Genomic DNA, 12965 nt, shown 5'->3' on the forward strand with positions numbered 1-12965 from the left:
CACTTTTGAGCTCCTGGCACATGGGCAGCACCCACTGCTAGGATGAGGCCATGGCTGTGGCCTTGAGTGGGCTATGTTCTCAATCATGGCTCTCTGGCTAGTATGAGGTAAGCACTTGCAGCTCTGTTCCATGGTCAGTGGTTACCTGGTGAGAATCAGTGACACACGTGCACGCGAGTGGTAATAGGGGCCTGGGGCTTTCCAGTAACAAGGCTTTAAGCTCCACGTGCCCCCAATGCTAAAGCAGACACACACATAAACTGTCCCAAATCAGCTGGTTCAGGAGCACCCTGTGGGAGAGGGGCCACCTATCATGAATTTGGGCCATTCACAAAGCTTGCCACATCTTGGCAGGTACACAAAACAACAGCCCCGGGAGATTTTAGATTTACAGAGCATTGTTTTAGGAGATAAGATCATGGGCACATGGGTACCCTTTTCTGTCCTGGAGTAAATGCCCAGTGACTCAGAGCTGTCATTAGGAACAAGTCTATTCAGCTTCTCACATGATTCTTCTCTAGTTGGGAGTCATCGAGGTGTTCTTTTCTCCCTGCAAAGTGGGAACAGGAGGGGCTGTGGAAGCTGCTGTCCCACCCCCCATCCAGCCTGCCTCTGTGAGTGAGTGCTGATGCCTGGCACACTGAGGCAGAGGGGAAGGTGGCAATGATGGGACAGATGGCTTGCCAAGATGAGCTTTGGGAGTGCAGCCTCCCAGGCACAGTGCTTCTCCAAGCACCACATGGGCCTCCCAGCTCCAAACTCTTTGAAGACATGGCTGCTCTCTAGGGGCATGAACAGAGCTGATGGAGAGGGGCGGGGTGACACAGACAGACCGTGGGCAAAGCCCTCAGGCTCTCCGCTACCCAGTTCCCACCTGTGAGATAGAGATAACAAGACCCACTCCACCCTGCGACCCTTGGGATTTACAAGTGATGCTATGACATGGACAGGAACCTCCTCCATGTCCAGCTCCTTCCTCCAACTGTTCTCTCTCCACCAGCACAACTCCCCAGTAGGCTCCTACTGGCAGCTTGCCAGGCCTTCTATCCTCCCAGGAAGTACAATTCTGCAAATGGCAAGGTCTTTGAAGGAAGATGTTTCGTAAATATGGGGCTTTCCAACCTTGAGATCCCCCAAGACTCTCTGGGAAGGCTCCTCGGGTATCAGGAAGGATGGGGCCGTTCCCCTGCCCTCTGATTTCCCATAGTACATTCTGGGAGTCAACAGCCCTAGCGTCAGGACCCTTATCTCTGAGGCAAGAGTCTGTGGCTCCTTAAAACATACTGTTTGCATATTATGGTTCGGCTTCACCTCGTGAACCTGAGGGCCAAGTGTCCTTTCTAAAATTCAAACAGGAGTTATGAGTCGTTAGGGGTCAAACCAGGCCAAAGGCATGCTTTGCTTAGTACAGACAGTTGTAGTTTTTAATCAGGAGATATTACATAAAAATAAAATTAGATAAAATGAGACCCCAGGCCTACATTCCCATGTAGTGAAGAGTTGGCAGGACCCACACAGCAGCTCTCCAGGTCACTACAGTCCCCACCACTCCCTATCACTTGCCACCTGGCCTCTTCAACACCTGCTTGGCCTTGCTGGCATCTGACCTTGCAACCCAAGGTGAGAGGCTGATGGAAGGAAACTCAGGGGACTCTTCATTCCGCCTTTCCCAGCCTGGATGCCCTGTAGAGCCGGCAGTGAGGCCCATGAGGTGCATCTGAACCCAGCCCTGTCCATGAACTGCAGGCCGGGAGCCTTACCTTGCCTGGCACCAAAACCCGGGCTTCCCCACCCTGCATGTCCAGGCTACAGCTAGCAATGCACTCTCTCTCCCTTCACCTGGCACTGGATGGCTCAGGCTTCCTGAATATTCTTTCACAATTAAGGCACTTCAAAAAGGTTAAAAGAGAGGAATCAGCAGGGAGTGGGGGTGGGAGGGATGGAAGGTGGTGGGTGGGATGGAGGAATCTGACCAGTGATATTTAATAAAAAGCTTACAAGTCACAAACAGGAAGCAGGCAGACTAAAACGTCAACATTGACCCGATGAAGGAATGTGAACTATAGTGGACTGAGGCAGTGTCCCTACACCCCTCCTCCCTCCATTCCCACCCCAGCATCCCAAGAGGCTCCATCCACTCCCACCCCAGCACCCCAAACAAGACTCCTCTTGGTTCTTGCCTGCCCTGGGAATACCCCAGCTCTTAGTTTGCCTTGGGCTACAGGAAGAGAGCTTAGGGGAGGTCAGCGTGATCCTAGCAGTCCCCAAAGGAGGAGACCATGAGCTCTTCCCTCCGCCTGGTCCAGCAGGGCCCCAGAGCTGTTTAGGGGAAGGATGAGTGCTCTGCAGTATGGCCCCCGACCCAGCTGAAGGAATCCCAGGATCCTTCCCTCCCAGAAAGCTCACAATAGCCGGGGCAGGCACGAGGCCTTCGGGGACTGAGGTCTGGATGCTGGCCTGTCTGGCTCATGCCCTCTGCATGCTCCCTGGAGTCCAGAGAGGGGTCCCGTGGGCTCCAGTCTCTGAGGACAACCCACAGCCAAACTGAAGGGATGCACAAAGACTCCTGTTTGGCTGAGGTGAGGACGCACAGCCACTATGGAGCAGTGGGGAGGACAGGACAGAATTTTAGAGCTTCACTGCTTGAGGCCTCCCATGGCTGGGTACCTCTGCCTCCCCCGCCCCAGCCCCACCTTGACAGAGGTCTTAGGGGCTGCAAACAGGGAGTAAAGTGCCCTGGAGAAGCACAGCCTCTGTGACCACTGCCCTCGCTCATGAGAAGGCAGATGCTATCTTTGGGCAGTGGAAGGATTTTGGAAGGAAAGGGTCCCCTGGCAAGGCTGTCAGGAGAGGGAAAGGTGATCATGCCACCTGTGAGCACCGAGGCAGCTCAGGTCTCTGTTTTCCAGTGGGAGCCACGGCACCACCTTCTCTCTAGGAGATTTGACACAAAATGCCATAAACCAACCTTGGTTGCTCCCCTGATCCAAACCTCCCCATGGCTTTCCATCCTCACAGGATCAACCTTGAGCCCTGGAGTTATGTAGAGGACAGTAACATGTCAATATAAAATCAGAAGTGGGTAAAGGTGTTCCCTGTAAAATTCTTCAACTTTGCTGTATGTATGAAAATTTTCGTAAGCTTTACTGTATTATGAAATACAACAGAATCGTACTGGGTCAGTTGTATCTGATACAATTGTATAGGGGATAAAGGATAGTGGGGAGCTGGGGGTGGTGGCACACAACTGAGTCCCAGCTATTCAGGAGGCTGAAGCAGGAGGATGGTTTGAGACTGGGAGGTCAAGGCTTTAGTGAGCCTTGATTGCATCACTGCATTCTATTCCAGAGACAGAGTGAGACTGTCTCTAAAAAAAGGTAGTGGCTCATGGCGCATTCGTAGGAACACAGGCCTCAGTCCTTCCCATGGCCCCCGGTGCACAGTATGAGCCCTGGCCTGTGTCCTGCACACCTCTCTGCTCAGTGCACTTCTGCCAAACAACTGACGTGCAAATGCATTTGGAGCTCACTGTCACCCCAGGGCCTTTGCCTTCACTTCCCCCTTGCTGTGGCATGCTCTCCCTGACTACCCATGTGGCTCCTCCCCTCCCTCTGTCCTTCCCTGATCACCCTATCCAAAGCAGCATGCTCAGCAATTCCATCCTGTCCCTGCTTTATTTTTCTACGCGGTGCCTACTGCCATCTGACAGGGATTTCTTTAATATGTTTATTGTTTGTACCTTCCTACAACCGTAAGCTCCATATCCCCAGCACCAAGCACAATGCCTGCGACACAGAAGAACACAATGCATTGTAGGCTGAATAAATGCACAAGTGATTGAAGGATGAGTTCACTGACAAAATCCAAGGGCTCTCCAGCAGCAAACACACACACTCTGACCCAGCCCATGGACAGGCCCCAGCACAAACTCAGTGGGCAGTGCTGAGTCTGGGGGTCTGTGCTGGGCAAAGGAGGGTGACAATTCACATCCCTGGAAACCCTACCGGGTGCCAGGATGGTATGCCAGGCCCCCAGCAGTCTCCCTCAACTGCTCTCCTCCAAACTGCCTGTAGGCTCAATCTTATTCCTGCCTCCACAGAGAAACTGAGAAGCAGGCCCAAGGCCCCCTCAGATGGTAAATGGTGCAGTGAGAACTCAGACTCCAATCTTGACCCTGCTCAGACCAGATCTTCACTCCACATCCAGGCTCTTCTCAGAACCCATACTGGCTTCCCAGCCAGAGGCCATGCCGCCATGCAGGCCAAGTCACCCCGTGTCTCGGTAAAGGCAGGATTAGGAACCTGAGCCGAGGAGCGCCGCCTTGGCACCACCTCTCCCATCTCTCTGTGCCCCGCATGGTGTCCCTAAACTGGGAGGAAGTGGCTGCACTTACCTGGAATATGGATCTTGAACTTGCCACTCTGGCCGAAGGCACTGTCGATGACGCCCAGTTCTCCAGTGGACAGGTGCACCTTGAGCCCCACGAAGAGCTGGATGTTGGTCTCCTTTTTAAACAGGGAGCGGCCGATCACACTGTAGTCATCCATCGCCTGTCCCCACACACCCAGCCACAGACAGAGGGTGTTAGTGGTGCACACTGAAAGAGCTGTGACTGTGTGCCTAGCCCCAGCTCTCCCGGGCTCTGGGCATGGCTGGCTGCTGCCTGCTCTAGGAACCCTGGGGGTAGCAGGACAATGAGCCCACCTAACAGATAACGAAATGCATGGGAGCAGGGCAGAAACCTGGGACTGGCAACTGCCACTGTAACAACGGGCCCTTCAAAACTGGCACGCTGTGAGCACTTTCCACAGAGAGCACCTCAGTCCCCATAGCAGCTCTGTGGCAGCACTTGACAGATGAGGAAATGGAGGCATGGCACAGTTATGTCATCTATCCAAGGTCACAGAGCACAGGGGGTAGAAGTAGCTTTGAATTCAAGCCCCTGTTGCAGGCCCCCCCACCCCCAGGGGGCCACAATGACCCAGCCTGTCCCCAGGGCACCTGCCTAGATAGCCAGCAGCACTCTCCTTGAAGCTGTCACAGTCACCCAGGCCACTCCTGAGCATGCATCCAAGGCCTTCTAGAACTGGCCTCCTCACTCCAGCTTCCCCTCCCACAGGAGCCCAGGAAAGCCTGGCCTTTGTCTCCCACCCGCTGCACACACCCCTATGCACGTTGGCCCGAGGCCTTACTCTTGTTCACTCTAGCTGTGCCTGGAAGCCCGTCTTGGCCTGGCCCACTTTTCCTCCACAGCCCTACCTCCTTTCCTCCATGACGCCCTCCCTCAGTCCAGGTAGAATTGCTTGTTTCCCCTAGCCCCTGTTGGCCAGGCCTTTGCAGAGCTCGTATCTCCTGCTGGCCACGTTGGCCACTGCTGTCTCTTTGTGGGTGCCCAGGCTGAGAGGAGGGACACACATGTCTGTGAAAAAGTTAGCTTGGTGTAGCCCTGATTTCACCATGAGCTATGTTCATCCTGAACCTTCTCCTCAGAGGCTCAATCAGCAACTGGAAGTGTTACTCCCTCCCTTCTGAGTCTCTGGCAGCTCCAGCCCAGGTACTGCTTTTGGGATGGCAGCATGGCCAGGTGGCCTTGCCTGCCCCGCCCAGCTCCTCAACCCACCCCTGCTCTGTAGATCCTACCTCCAGTAGCAAACTTGGGTCCCATGATAAGAAGAGCCCACCAGTCTGACAGCTGCTATGGAAATGAGCAATGCACATACAATCTGCACCATCAATTTCACTTCTAGGAATGCAACCCACTGATGTGCTTGCTGGAGAAGATGTCAGGATAGGAGATCCACCCAAGGTCACTCACTGCAGCAGTGTTTACAGCGGCAAAAGTTGACAATGACTTAGAAGTCCAGCCTGAGTTCAACAAGTGGAGCACAGCCTCCAGAGGTGACGATGTGACCACAGAGAAGAGTAGGCAGCATGTACGGACAGATACAAAAACTCCTAGAGTATTGTGTTTCATGTTAAAAAGCAGAGTGCGAGGCATAGGGCATGTTGCAGGCTGTGTATGGATGGGGGCAGGGCAGGGGTGCATACACAGAAGTAATCAGGAGAAACTGATGTCTCCAGGAAAGGGAGCAGGGTGCCTGGGGACTTTTACCATATACCTTTTCTATCTTTGGCTACTGAAATACATGAATGCATCACCTATTCACAAATAAATTAATAGAATTTAAAAATGTAAAAACAAACCAAGAAGTGCATTTCTTCTACCCACACCAGGCGGACCTCCCATCCTCTCCTGACATCTCCAAAGACAGAATATTTTCCTTTGATGGCCTCTGGTCCAGCAAGGTTGACAATTGCAACTCCCCGTCCCCACCCAGGCAGCTTTCATTGGTTCTCATGCATTGTGGTCACCCCAGAGAGCTACTACTTGGGCCTCTGCATAGCTAGGCCCTAGGGTTACATCTGACTGAGATATAAGACCTGCCCTCCAGCACTGCAATGGCCAAGAAACAAAAAAGGCACAGTCCCTGGACTAAGAGCTTACAACTTTCTCAGAGAAACAGCTTGTAAGAGGCCCCACCAGGACCAAAGGGATAATACAGGCAGGTGTCCTTAGCAGAGCAGAAAGTTCTCAATAAGTCGATATTAATATTCTTGTTTTACTCCTACAAAAGCCTACCATGAAACAGGCCTGTAGCTGTGAACAATCACATGTGCTAGAGGAACATAACAGAATTCTCCCTCCACCCCACAGCCCACAGCCTTTGCACTTCTCAGCAACAGATCCTATGAGCGCCCCATCTCTGTGCAGCCCCTGGTGCCCAGCAGCACCCGGCCCAGAGCAGGCTCAAATCAAGGCCTGGTGCCTACAGCATCCCCTATGGCCCATGGCTCCCTCTTCCTATACTTCAGCCCCCACTCCTCTCCAATCTTCATCCTGCCCTGTCTCTCTTCAGAGCACAGATCGCCACCTGACGTTATGCCATTGACCTTATCTGTTTACTTGTTTATTGCTTCCAACCAGAGCACAAGCTCCAGGCAGAAACATGTCCCTCTCCTCCACAGCTACATTCCCTGCACATGAAACAGGCGCTTACTATCTATTCCTTGAATGTGTGAGTAAATGTTGAAAGAATACATGGCTGTAGTTGTTGTTACATTTGCAAGGCTCACTCATGCCTGTAGGCTTTTCTTTTCTTTTTTTTTTTTTTAACAGCTTCATTCAGCTATAACTGATATACAATAACATGAACATACTAAAAGTAAATAATTGGATAAGTCTAAATTTGTGTATACATATACATGCCTGTGAAACCATCATCATGATCAAGCTAATGGACATATCTATCACCCCCTCATCCTCATGTCCCTCTGTTATGCCTCCCTCCCTGCCTGTGTGGTGCTCCTCTAATGCTAGTCCCAGCTTGTCCACTGGGGACTCTACTCCCACCTAAGGCCCACCTTGGGCATTTCCTCCTTCAGACAGCTTCCCTGACATTGCAGGCACCTCCTCTTCCCTTGGCCCCCAGGACTGAGGCCAAGATCCTCTGTTCTGAGAGCCTGGCCACTATGTCTTATCCCTGACAGCTGACCTGTCTGTCTCCCTCCTCGAACTGGGAGTTCTGCGAGGAAAGGGTTCCATGTACCTCATGTGGCCCCGACCCACCACAGGCTTGGTGAATGGGCGCTCACTGAGTGTGAGGAGGCCAACTGCACTAGTCCCATACATGGCATCAAGAAGACGACGCTGGGGGGTAGAAATACACTACTCAAGTGGCTATCCCAAGGATATGTCCTTGGGAGACACGATTCATCTGAGAGTGAGCCAACAGCCCAGCCTGGGCTAGTTTCCTCCTGTCTACCTGGGAGAACACAGTGACAGATCACTGTGCGGGCACAGTGACAGTCCCCAGTGCTGGTTCCCTCATGCTAAACACAGCAGGCCCACTGCTTAGCCTCCCAGTGGGCCTAGAGGCCTGGCTCCAGGGTAATCAGAGCCTGGGATGGCAGGCATGCTACCTATTAGCCTTCCAGAAGACGTTTACTACATCTTCTCCCCTGCCCCCTCTTTTCTTTTGGTTATAAAATATTAACTTTAAAAAGCTAAATGCCACAAAGACAGCAGAGGATCCATCTTTCCCCAAGCCAGGGTCTTGCAATGAGGGCAGACTAATTTTATTAACTTCAGGGGAACTTCAAAAAGCTCCAGGGCTTTCATGCCAGACAGAGACGACCCCAAAGTTAGTTTAAGTGCTACATAAACAAAAGACTAGGGCCAGGGGAAGCTGAGGGCTCCCAGCGTTCCTTGTTTATGTTCTCATCTGACCTAGTAGGCCAGTGCACAGGCTGGTCGGCCCCCGGAATCCTGCTGGTGTGTGGTGCAGCTCAGTTCACTGACCTACATTCCCACAATATTGTTTTAAGCATCCGGGATAAGGTGAGGAGCGAGTGGGCTTTTTCTGACCTTCTGAGGAGGGCCTCTGGGGCTGGAGTGGCAGTTTAGAAAGGATTTCAAGTTCAAAGGGAGTGTCTCTGTCACTCCTACTCTCTTGTTTTATGGCTTGGCTAGAAGACACAATAGTGCTGAGTGGGTGAAGCATACTCTCCTGCAAACTTCTGTCTCTGCAATTCCATTTGTTGGGGGAGGCACTGTGAGGGCAGGAGCTGGATGTCTGCACAGTCAGGAACCCCATGTGGTCTCGAGAGTGCTGGCAAGACTACCTGCTAGTGGCCCCACACTGTCATTTCACAGCAGCTGGGTGGATCTTTGCATCTGTGTCGGTCCCATAAAGGACACTGGCATTCTGGGCATGGCCGCCCCAGGGGAGGGGAGGCTGGGGAAGCAGAGAGAAGTTAGCAAGTAAACCCCATCTCCCTCTGACTCTCCCAATCCTTCACACTCTGCTCTCTCACCCCTTTCCCTGCAGCAGGTGAGTGGCAGTGTCCTCAGCCATGTCATGGGTGAGGTGCCCCCATATCATTATTTAATCTTTAGGAAAGCCCTGACAAGAACAGGAGGCTCAGTAAAGTGAAATGATTTGCTCAAAGTCATGCAGGTAGTGAGTGTGGCAATGCCCCATTCCAACTCAGACTGTCTGGATCCAGAGGCTGGTGCTTTTCCTGCCACAGGAAGGGCTGGGCTCTGTCTGCCAGGAGATGCCACAGCAGCAAATGAGGCCAGACGACTTTCTCCATCCTTTGGCTCACCAGAGCCATGCCATGACTGGCTGGACACAAATGGGCCTAGAAATCTGGCCCAGGGACACTGGGCAGCCCCATCCCTACCAGTCCCAGCTGTGGGAAACCCCAAGTCACTGCAGAAGACAATCCCCAAGTTCAGGGACCCCAGCCCCTCCCAGGTAATTTGGAAGGGAGGAGGAGAGGAGGGAAAGAGGGCAGATCCTGGCCCTCAAGATGCAGCACTTATAGTAGGGCCCAAACACGTCACCGTCACAAGATGTTCCAGCCCAGTCAGCCCCTGCTGCACTGAGAAGGACTGCACTGCTGTTGGAGGAAGGCTAAACTTTTCCCGCCTATGGTTATAGGGGCCAAGACGCAAACTACCCTTCCCATGAAATCCAAATAGTCAATTTCCAGTAAAGTAAGTCCTTACTTCATGTCATCAAAAGTTCTTAGAAACTGTTACTTTAAACAAAATAATGTACAGCAGGCCCTTAAATAATGTTGCTTTATTCAAAGTTATTTGAATATATATCAAAATTATTTTGTTATAACATTAATGAAAAAAATAAATTGGTTTTGTTATACATCCTCTCCCTTAAACTCACGGTTTCCAAGAAGCTAGTGACAATGTTAAGTGAGGATTTACTGTACAAGTCTCCATAACTGGAAAAAAATGGGCACACTGGAGACAACAGAAGAAGAGAAAAGGCACGGCACTGCTAGCACCACAGGTTAGAACCTGGACTCTGGAGCCAGACCACTTGCATTCAAATCCCAAGTCTGGGTGCCTAGGGACTCTGGCCAGAGGTCTAACCTCTGTGGATGCAGGCACCTTCATCTATATTATGGGGAAACAGAGTTGCTGGAGGTTTAAATGGGTGCAGGGGAGTACTTGTAAACAGTTGTTTTTGGTCTGGCCTCTGCCTGCCCCATCCCTGGGCAGAGCACTCTCCCTCCCTCAGGACTCCCTCAGACACACCACACAGAACTACAGGGGCAGCAGATGTAGGGCCTAGACTCAATGGCCGCCACCTGCAGATCTGAGAAGACATCGCTGACTAATGGAAGGCCCCCTCCAAGAGACTGCTGGCCTCAGAACCGGACAGAAGGTTGCACTGGGAATTGGCTACAGAGAAGCCTGTGTGCCTGTCTCTCAGCATAGCAGTGGCTTATCTACACCAGCCCCACCAGCTGGATGCGGGGAGGGGAGGAAGGCAGTCCTGGAAGGCAGAAGCTGGGCTGAGCACATTTTTGCATCTCCAAAACCTAGACCTCCAGAAATTACCACTGTGTGTACTGGGGGCGAGGACTCAGTGATTGTCAGCTGCATGAAACCTCATTTAATCAGAAGGAAGTCTGGCTAGAAAGAGGGAGACAGCCCTTCCTACAGGATGCTGTGAGGCCTACATCTCTGGAGAACTTCAGGAAGACCAGGGGTCATGATCTGTCCTGGGGGTCAGGAGGTGAGGACGGGGGAACATGGCTTTGCTCTGTCCTGTCCATCACTAGAAGGTGTGTGCATGCATGTGTTATGGTTGGGTTCTTCACCAAATTATAGACTCTTCCAGCTAAAGGAGAGAGACCTCAGAGATCAGACACAAGCACATCCAATAAGGAAAGACCTTCAGAGAACAGTTGGAGGGTTTTCATTTTGAAATCAATCATTGTGACATCAAACCAAAGGCAATGCATGTGGGATCTGCTCAGTAGGCCTTGCTTCTAGGGAACAATGCTGAATCCAGGTCAGCACAGTTACAACAATGGCGCTAAGTGGGGATTCTCACTGTCTGCATGAATAATTTGCTCTATTTATTAGCCTTCAGTCACTGGAGGGACTGAGCTCCTAAGGAGCAGTCACTGTGCACATGGAAGTCCAGGTGTTTGCTTATACGCCAGGTGAGTCCCCATTGTCCCTGGCCTTTGAGCAGGGACTTGGCTGCCGGTGCACGTAATTATGTCATTACATGTGTGTGTCTTTCTCTTTCAGGGCTTGGCTCCCATGATGAGGACTGGGAATTGCCCAAGCTGTGAAGTGACCATTCTAATTCAAATTGTAGAAGTGATATGAAGGAAGGCAGGAAAACCTGCCATGAAATGGAGGCCTGTGCCGACTCCAGGTATGCAGTGAGGAGAACCACGTGCGCAGGACAGGAATGGCTTGGGAGGCCTGACTTCTGACTCTGCCTCTTACAGCTCTACGACCTTGAGCAAGGGACTTCTCTGAAACTCAGTTTCTTCCTTGAAAAAGGCTATTGTTAGGATCAGAGGTGTTGATGTTGATGATAACACCTAAGACTTGACAGAGAATGATGACCCAGAGGAAAGACTCTCAATTAGTGGATGTCAAATTGTGGGAGAAGCTGAAGAATAAGACAGCATTTGGTGCAGGAGATCTCAGATGCACAGAAATCACAAGATCCAGTTATCTAATCTGCCCAAGAGAAGCCAGAAGAACAGAACATGTACTCAACACCAACCACATGCTTGGAGCTGCCCACAGCTCTCTGCTTCTCTCCCTCCTACCTGCCCCACCAGCGAAGTCCTCTTGGAAGACAGAAGCCAACAGTCCTTGGATCCAATGAGGAATGGGAAGAACTCAGAGGCTGCCTGATCACGGATGAGTCCCTTAAAAATGAGGTGTTAACTCTTCTAAGCCACTTGAAAGCCACCAGGATTGACAAATTCTGGAAGGGGCCCTAGGATGATGGTGTTATTCCAGTATCATCAGAAAACTTTCCCCACGGACAGTGCCTCCTCCTCAGTGCAGACCACAGTCTGGTGTGTTGGGAAGAGCAGAGGCCATAAAGTAGCCCAGGTCTCATCAATGCCTGACCAGCTCTTAAAGAAGAAACAGGTTCTGGGGGAGAGTGAATTGCCCACAGCCACACTGAGCTTGTGCCCAGCTCAGTCCATCAGTTTCCAGAACTGGCTCTTTCCAGCATGTCAAGTTGTCCTGCTCCTGTATCTCTATACAGGCAAAAAAGCAATTTTCAAAGGGAGGTGAACAAGCACTCCAGCAGCCAAGCACGATGCTTAGTTATCACACTCTGACACTGGAAGTCAGAAGAAAGGCTGAGGATTTGGGTTGGGACCAGAATACGAGGGCAGCCATTTGATCATCTCCCTGGGAAAAGAGCTTCTCAACCTCTGTTTCAGGGGAACCTCTGTTTTCTCAAGTAGCCTGGGAGCCAGTGTGGCCTTCAACCCTCTGGCAGGGACCCAGGGGTGTGAGGGCCAACAGAACAGGCTGAGTGGCCAGCTAGACCACAGCATGGCTTCCTGCAAGGGCAAGGGGCCCTGTAGCTGATCTGCTAGGGCCCACCAAGCCTGCCAGACCATCCCTGCTCAGAATGATGGGCCCAAGTTGTGCCAGAGGCAGGTCATAAGCCAGCCTGCACCCCAGGCCAGCATGCTCCCTGGTGTCCTGGGCATATTTAACAAGCCGTCGGCAGTGGAGCGTGGCAGAGCCAGGAGCCAGGAGGCAGCGCCGCTTCAGACTTCAAAGCTGGCGAGTGCTCCTGATGGCATCTGCGTGTTTACACTTGGTTGGGCCGATGCTGCCAGCTCCTGTGGCCCAGCCCTAAGGCCTTCCCTGACCGGCGCCAGTGGGTGCCAGACCCAGGATGGCTGGCACACCTGGCCTTACCCCACCGCTGTGGGAGGGGGACGTCGTCTGCTATCACCCTAGCTGGGAACCCAGGCATCTGCATTTCCAGAGGAAAGGCCAAATAAATAGTACCGATGATACCCACTGTTTACTCAGGACCCATTCTGTGCCAGGTGGAGTACTGAGCACGTTACATATAGCACATATACCTGCC

At 52.0% G+C, this 12965-nt stretch overlaps 1 protein-coding gene across 3 annotated transcripts in view; it reads right to left on the bottom strand.

The window, feature by feature from the left end:
- EEFSEC (eukaryotic elongation factor, selenocysteine-tRNA specific) overlaps positions 1-12965 on the bottom strand; it is a 256751-nt gene that overhangs the window by 44069 nt on the left and 199717 nt on the right. For 2 of the 3 annotated variants that reach the window (XM_017885004.1, XM_017885002.1), the window contains one exon: positions 4394-4550. In XM_017885004.1, the coding sequence (XP_017740493.1) occupies positions 4394-4550 (157 nt within the window). The remainder of the gene's footprint in view (positions 1-4393; positions 4551-12965) is intronic. The other variant, XM_017885003.1, reaches the window with a different exon arrangement.

Source organism: Rhinopithecus bieti, unplaced genomic scaffold (assembly GCF_001698545.2).
Source record: "Rhinopithecus bieti isolate Rb0 unplaced genomic scaffold, ASM169854v2 scaffold_13262, whole genome shotgun sequence".
Classification (NCBI taxonomy): domain Eukaryota; kingdom Metazoa; phylum Chordata; class Mammalia; order Primates; family Cercopithecidae; genus Rhinopithecus; species Rhinopithecus bieti.